This window comes from Austrofundulus limnaeus, unplaced genomic scaffold (assembly GCF_001266775.1).
Source record: "Austrofundulus limnaeus strain Quisiro unplaced genomic scaffold, Austrofundulus_limnaeus-1.0 Scaffold458, whole genome shotgun sequence".
In the NCBI taxonomy this organism is placed as follows: domain Eukaryota; kingdom Metazoa; phylum Chordata; class Actinopteri; order Cyprinodontiformes; family Rivulidae; genus Austrofundulus; species Austrofundulus limnaeus.
In genome coordinates, this window is record NW_013952860.1 from 185,807 (window position 1) to 193,160 (window position 7,354).

At 37.5% G+C, this 7,354-nt stretch overlaps 1 protein-coding gene across 1 annotated transcript in view; it reads right to left on the reverse strand.

Moving 5' to 3' along the window:
- ryr1b (ryanodine receptor 1b (skeletal)) overlaps positions 1–7,354 on the reverse strand; it is a gene marked incomplete in the record, with an annotated part of 103,334 nt that overhangs the window by 37,852 nt on the left and 58,128 nt on the right. Inside the window, 4 exon segments of the mRNA XM_014025145.1 lie at positions 315–374; positions 536–706; positions 5,026–5,040; positions 5,346–5,438. Of these exon segments, the coding sequence (XP_013880599.1) occupies positions 315–374; positions 536–706; positions 5,026–5,040; positions 5,346–5,438 (339 nt within the window).

Here is a 7,354-nt window from a genome sequence, read left to right on the forward strand (position 1 = left end):
TGTGTTGATAAGCCTGAGTGGTCTGTTGACTGACTGTTGTATTAGTTCAAATAGTTATGGGCAGGTTACAATATAAAAATGTTTGTCATAATCATGTCTTGTGATTATTTGACAGGAGTTTTACTTTTAAAATGTAAGTGTTTTTTATTTAGTTATAATTCAAATAATGCACATTAAACCAAGATTTAGAATAATTATCATTTTGAGCCGTATGGTAATGTCTGACTGGGCCTCGTGTCACTTTATGTTCAACAAATTGGGTGCCGAGGTGAAAAAGGTTAAGAWGTCCTGGTTTAGTACATGTCTGCTCTTACCTTGCCCTGCAGATGCAGATTGTTGTGCAGGAACTCTCTCACCTCCTCATCTGTGTCTTTCTACAAAACAAAAGGTTTGGGTTTATTCCAGAAAACTAACTTTCCTGAGGTTAAATCAAGAGCGGTCAATGGATGTCAACGTTAGAAGCAATAAATTGATAAAAACACAATTTCTGTGTTTTTTTCTGTCCATCAGACTGGTTTTAAATACTTCTCAGTACCAGAGAGTATCTGATCTTGGCCAGATTGATGAGCTCCTGATCGGCAGGAGAGCACATGTTGAGACCGATGGGAAGCATCTTCTTTAACGCCGCTACGATCAGGGAGGTCTGCACGGAGTAGCGGTCCCCCCGCTTCTTCTTCTTGTTGCGCTCCTGATCTGAGCCTCCAGACTGAAGACAGGGACAGATCGGTACGCGTTAACCAGAAAAAAACAACAACTGGACCCTTTGTTTTAAAAAATACAATAAAAAGAAGTGGGACTGGTAAATCAAGGCTTCTGAGAACTTTTGGTAAAAACAGAAAAGGGTGATGGACGGTTACCGAATGCTAACATGCTAAAGACAGACATTTTCCTGCAGACACGAACGTTTCAGGTTCTTCTCTGTTGCATCGACTTCATCTCATAACCAACAGCAGGCTTCACTTTCAGCAACCATCATATAAACTTTCAAACAGTGATTAGATGTTGAAATATGTAGATTTAATGGTGTCAGTGAGCATGACAAGGAGCCATGAGTCCGGTTAGTCGATTTAAAAACGGCTGAGCAATGGCAGCTTCACTTTCCCCAAAGAGATCCAACAAATCAGAAACAGTCCAAAAAAAGTCCACCTTCTTTCTGTTCAGAAGTACAAAAACAGCAGATCCCAGCGTGTCATTGTTTATTAAACAGAAACAAAACATGAAAAACTGGTCTGTTTGGTCCAAACTTCAGCTGTCAGATAGTTGGACTCACATTTGACCCTAGAACCCTTTGAGTTCATGGTCCTCTCAGTGACTGCGAGGAGCCCAAACCATCAGGCATCCACCACCATGCTGACAGCTGGGAGCTGTTTGCTGCTGGGCGTTATGGCTGAACATCTCTCGTTCTGGAAGTCTTGTGGTTCCTTTAAATCTAATGTTGTTTTTAGAGAGAAGAGGGTTGTTTTTGAATTTTCAAGACCCTGTGCAAACCCTGGACTCTAACGGTGCCATCACAACCACGGACAGGGTTCCCACATCTTGGTTAACATTAAATTCAAGGACAGTTCAAGGACTTTCCAGGACCTATTTCCTCGAATTCAACTGCCGTAGAACAGGTTATCAATAAAAAATTTTAATGCAATGAAAATTTGATAAAAACTGAATGGAATAGAAGTTATTGGCTCAGAATCAATGAAAGGAAGTGGACTGATAGTACAGCCTACATTAATAACGATAACATTCATACATTCATATCCACAATGCATGGATGTGTCTAGTTATGGCGAGATGAGACCTTGAAGCCTTGAAACTCTTCCATGTTGAAAAACACAAGAATCATATTAGCTTTAAATGCTCACCAAAGCCAGGTAGTGGAAAAAATATTTATTCAACAGAAAAAACTGAAGTCTTCAAGTCTTAATTGTATGAAATGATGAACTTGAGGATAACTAAAACACAACCACACTGGTAACTGTCTCAGTGAGAATGATTGTGATAAAAGTAAAAATGTGCTTTTTGTAAACAGGTCTCATTTTGATAAACATCTAAGTTGACAACATACTGAAAACAAGAAYGAAGTGTCGAAACAAAACAATGAAACATGTTGACAGCAATCAGCTTCAAACCAAAATATTATTTAGGGCTTTGAAGGTTGATTGTCTTTTCATGGCTGTTTTCAAAAACCTTCCAGAGTTTCAAACTTATTTTTTAAATTCTAAAACTTTCAAGGGTTTCAAGGACCTGTGGGAACCCTGCGTTGACCTTTAACTAAGGCCTGTACAGTCTGACCTTCGGGGTAACACAGCTTCAACAGATGCTTCTCTGAAGGTCGTTGTTGATGGCTTTAATTGGCGTTGTGTTAACACATTGACAGTCTTAAGTGGACGAAAGCAGATTTTTTTTATTTTGTCTTCATTTTTGCTAAATAAAAAATGACACAATGGTCTGACTTGTGTTTTTGTTGACCTGAGGTTAGATCTTTTAGATCTGGGYAAAGACCTTGTCCTGATAAAACCCAGGAACTGAAAGCAGGTAGACTTTGTTTTGCAGACGGATCAGGCACATCTAACAAAAAGGAGTGCAAGAAGAACCCAAGGCCGATCCTGGAAGGAGCAGAGACGTGTCTTCCAGTGCAGAAACCCTTAACAATAAAACACTGTAAAAACGTTACAGTCCCGTCGTCAGCTTACAGACAGAGTCCTGCAGGGACCACCTGAAGGCAAAGTGTTGATTGGTCAAAGGAAAAACAGGCTGATGGCGCTCGGCTGCAGGAGAGCACAACAAGAACCCAACCGCTCAGCCGGGCGCCATGAAGCCTCTCAGGCCACTACCATCTACAGCACAGAGCATTCACCAAGCCCACCGGACCCTCTTACTCACACAAATACAAACAAACACAAAAAACAGTCCCAACAAACCAACAACTCTAAATACATCCGCCTCAAACTCAATCTGTAAAATCTCATATTAGTAAACTCTATATTATTTCTAATTCATGAGTATCTGTGAATTTCATTTTATTACGTTGTGAAGCATACGAGATGTTTTTGTTTCCGTGGTTTTTGGCACCAACGCGTGTACCACAGTTAGCCTCTAGTGAGTGCTCACAAACACTGCTCTCGTTTACAGCTTGACCAGAATGTGTTTTGATCTCTTCTGCAGAAAATAAACGCTGGCAATCATCTGACTGCGCTGTGATAATCTGGTCCACTTATCAAGCATTCACACTRTTATTTTTTATTCTGTGTGTTTTCATCACAAAACTTGTTCAGAGATTTTGTGTTATTTTAACAATGTCTATATCAAAATGTTCAGCTCCTTCGGGATATTCTGGTTTTGACTTTTGTTATTTCAGCAATTTATACTTTTTAAGATGTTTACATTTTTCTGCCATTTTTTTATTAAAAATAAATGTAGCTGTCTTCAACATCCTTAAAACTCTTCCAAACATTCATGGATTTTTACTGTACTTATAACCATTTGTACTGATTTCAATTTTCTTTAGTTTCGTTTTAGCTAATTATAGCTTCTTTATCTAAACTATCATTATATTATATATTATAGCCATCAGTCTGCTCCTTTCAGCCATTTTCAGTAAAATTTAACCATTTTATGCTTTTTTTAAGTTTCTTCTCTGCTGCTTTCTGGTAGTTCCAGCTGTCTTTCTTACTCTTAGCTACTTTTCAGATAATTTTAGCTTTATTTCAGCTGAATTCACCTTTTTGTTATAATTCCAGCTTTTTACTGCTTTTTCTGCTTCTATTAGTTTGGACTTTTTCAAGTTACTTTTAGTTTATTTGAGCTAATTTTAACTTCACATAAGTTAAATTATCCTTTTTGTAATTTCAGCTTCTTATTGCTTAATTCAGCAAATGTGTTTTTCTGCGTCTATTAGTTTCTGCTTTTTCTAGTTACTTTTTAGCATTTTATCTGCTAATTTTTAGTTTTATGGTTTTTCAACTACTTTTTAACTTTTTTCAGTTAATTACAGTTGTTTTAGCTATTTTACAACAAACTGCAACTTTTTTGTATTCCTTTTGTTTTCTGCTAGTTTATTTTTCTTTACACCATCAACTTGTTTCTGCTATTTTTGGCTACTTTTGCAAATTTTACTTGACTTGAGCGAAATTGTTTAATTAACAAGCATTTACACTGTATTTTTGTAGGAAATGCAAATTCTCTAGTAGGGCTGCCACAAACGATTATTTTAATAAATTGATTAATCACCGATTATTTTTTCGATTAGTCGACTAATCAGATCATACGTTAATTGAATATAAAACATACAGCTTATCACGTCAGAATGCAGCTGCTATTATTTAACCATGGTTAGATTTTAGCTATATGCTAACTAAAAATAATAGCTGTGGAAGGTAAGTTCTGCTCTGCAGATATTACACAGGTTTCTCTTTCATTTTCTTAAAATGATCCCACACTTTGAGCTCTGTTGTCAGGTAGCCATGATACCAGAGCCTGTCTGTRTAATGTCTTGTGACGTCCACGGCCTACCCCAGTTACCACTACTGTGCATGTGTGTCAAGGACAGAAAGGCAGACGTGGCAGTGGAAGGTGTCAAAGCAGTTTGGAGAGAAAAACAAAGTAAAGAACAAAAAAAAGAGAACGATTAGATTATTAAATTAGTCATCGATTATTTTAATAATCGAGTAGTCGTCAATTAATCGTGGCAGCCCTATTCTCTAGTTAATCCTGTACTTAAGCTAAGATGAGTTTAGACTTAAAAACTCTTGTTTTGTTTATAACTAAGGTCTGGTGTCCACATGAATGCTCTTAAAAAGCGTTCTGTCCACGTGAGCTAAAGGTGCTTTACTGAAAATCCCAGAGAGAGGCTGTTTTTAGGAGCTCCACACACAGAGTAAGCCTGTCTATAACTCTGTTTCTGCAGATGTGTTTGTGTGAATAATGGGGTCAGTTCATCCAGAAGAAGTGCAGGAGAGCTTGAYGAAAATGCCTCTCAAACTCAGGGTGCCATGCGATCAGCACAGCGCTCGTGCACAAACACAATCTAACCTCTCCGTCTCCGGCCTAGAGACCCGCCGTCCAACCCCCGACACAGGATATAAGGAGAGAACACAGTTAGCAACACCGCTCATCACAAACTATATTAGCACTTGTATTATCCTGGAACAGATGATGTGTCAAACATCTAGCTTTAAATGGTTTACAAGATGTTTCTGAGCTACAGTGATAACAGCTGAATAGAGGAAGACATGAATGGATGACTCTCTGCTGGGTGTGGGTGGAGTTAGTGTTGGAGTTAGTTTCTTAATGTGTTACAGCTCGATGTGTGGTGACTCAGGCGGTGCTTCGTCCCGGCCCTCCTCTCTCACCTTGCTCATCTTGCTCTTACTGTCAGCGGTGAGAAAGGACATGTTGTTGATCTCGTTCATCACCACAAAGTTCTGCTCCTCCCTCTTAAAGTTCTGCAAAACACATCACGACACACAATCAGGTCCAGCTTTGATGGAGTTTTGGTTCCAGTTATTCCCTTTTTTTCACTAAAGAGACAAATTTAGGAGTTTAATTTACGATGTAATTAAAAAAAATTAGTGGATATTTAAAAACATTTATTCGTCATGAAGCACATGGCATATTTTATATTATTTTAGTTGATATCCAAACATTTGGCTCATTCAGAAGACGACTGCTAAAAGCTTTGGTTTWAGTAACTTTAAGTTTTCCATAACTTATTTGCAAAAACTTATGCAATAGAATTACATTACTTAAATTTTATGCAAGTTTTTTTGTTCTTTGTTGTGTATAAAATTGTTAAATTATAAATTTCTAGATAAAATTTTTAAAAAAATTTAAAATCAAGCGTTGACGTCTTCCAATGTCAATTTTTGCTCAAGTTAGCCTTTTGCTACTTCCATCGTTCAACCAATACTTTGCTAAYAATGTCTAGCATTTCATTACTTTAGGTTGTAGCAAGCGTTTCACTACTTTAAGGTATCATTTTAGTTTTTGAGAGTTTTTAGCTCATCTTTGTTGCGCTCATTTTTACATAAAATAAAGTACAAAAGAAATCACATAAAATGTGAAAAGACATCTGRAAATAAAGATAACAGCAGGTATCCCAAAGGTCCATCAGATGATGGCAGAAAATGAGTGCTGTCTTAGGAAACACAAAAGTTCAAGTTTGGTTTGAGCCCATCAGAAAACTACTCTACGTATCTCTACGCTGTAAAGACAGAAATAAAGTTTAGAGTTCCAACTTTATACTGGTTTTTGATTTATTTTAATATGTTGAAAAAAACCTTCAGTAACAAAAAGAAACTGGCGAGTAACTCGTATTTATTTTTATTTTTGCTAGCTTCATGGAACTTTTCAGATTTTTAGCACCTCTCAGAAAAAAAAACAAACTTGTGAATTTCTGCAACCAGGCCATCGGAAAACGGTGCGTTCAAAAAAATAGTTTTATATCAACAAATAGTGCAGATTCTAAGCTTTCTATGCATGTGAAACACATCATATATTTGATGAAATTTAATATAGCAAATACAAAAATAAAATGGAAGTTTCAGTTTGATCGTGATTTTCATCCAGAAAAAATCATCACAGACCCCCCYGGTACCAAAATAAAGATAATTTAGTTTTCTACTTGACCCTGAATGCAACATCAGGGTCTGAACTACGGCGCGATTGTACCACAGCTAACTCCCGAAGCGGCAGCCGCCTCAGTCGAAGCAGGTTAAAGATGCGCAGTCACCCACTCTTCTGCACGGATTACTCTCTAAACACGGTAATAAATCCACTTCTGGCAAAAACTCATTGTACTAGTTAAAACATATTTTTTAGATTTACGTAAAGCTTTTATCCAGGAGAACCGATTACCTGAAAGTTAGTTTTTAGCAGCTACGTCCGRTCCGTGTCTGGTGAAACGGAGGGAAAACGATCCGGTAAAAGAATCAAGTGTTTTCTCTGTCCTCCTTCACGATTTTTCAGAGACTGCCCTCAAAAAAATCCTCCAGTGTGTATTTATTACCTGAATACTGGTCACTAGAGTTGACAGAGAATCATATTTTGACAGTAAAGAGTCTGAATTTAGTTTKTTTTTTTAWTTCGCCAAGTTAACCRGAGGATCAGCTCTGCCTCTGACTGACCCATCGTGTTGTGAAGATTTYCACCGTTTTGGCCTGGTAAACTGCCCAAAAYCCAAATATACACTCATGTTACTGTCTTAAAATAATCAATATTATGAATTTAAAAGATTGCAGCACTATTCTAGTTCAGGGGTGGGCAATCCTGGTCCTCGAGGGCCGCGGCCCTGCATGTTTTATTTTATTCTCTGCTCAAAACACACCTGATTTGAATGAATGGGTGATTATAAGGCTTCTGC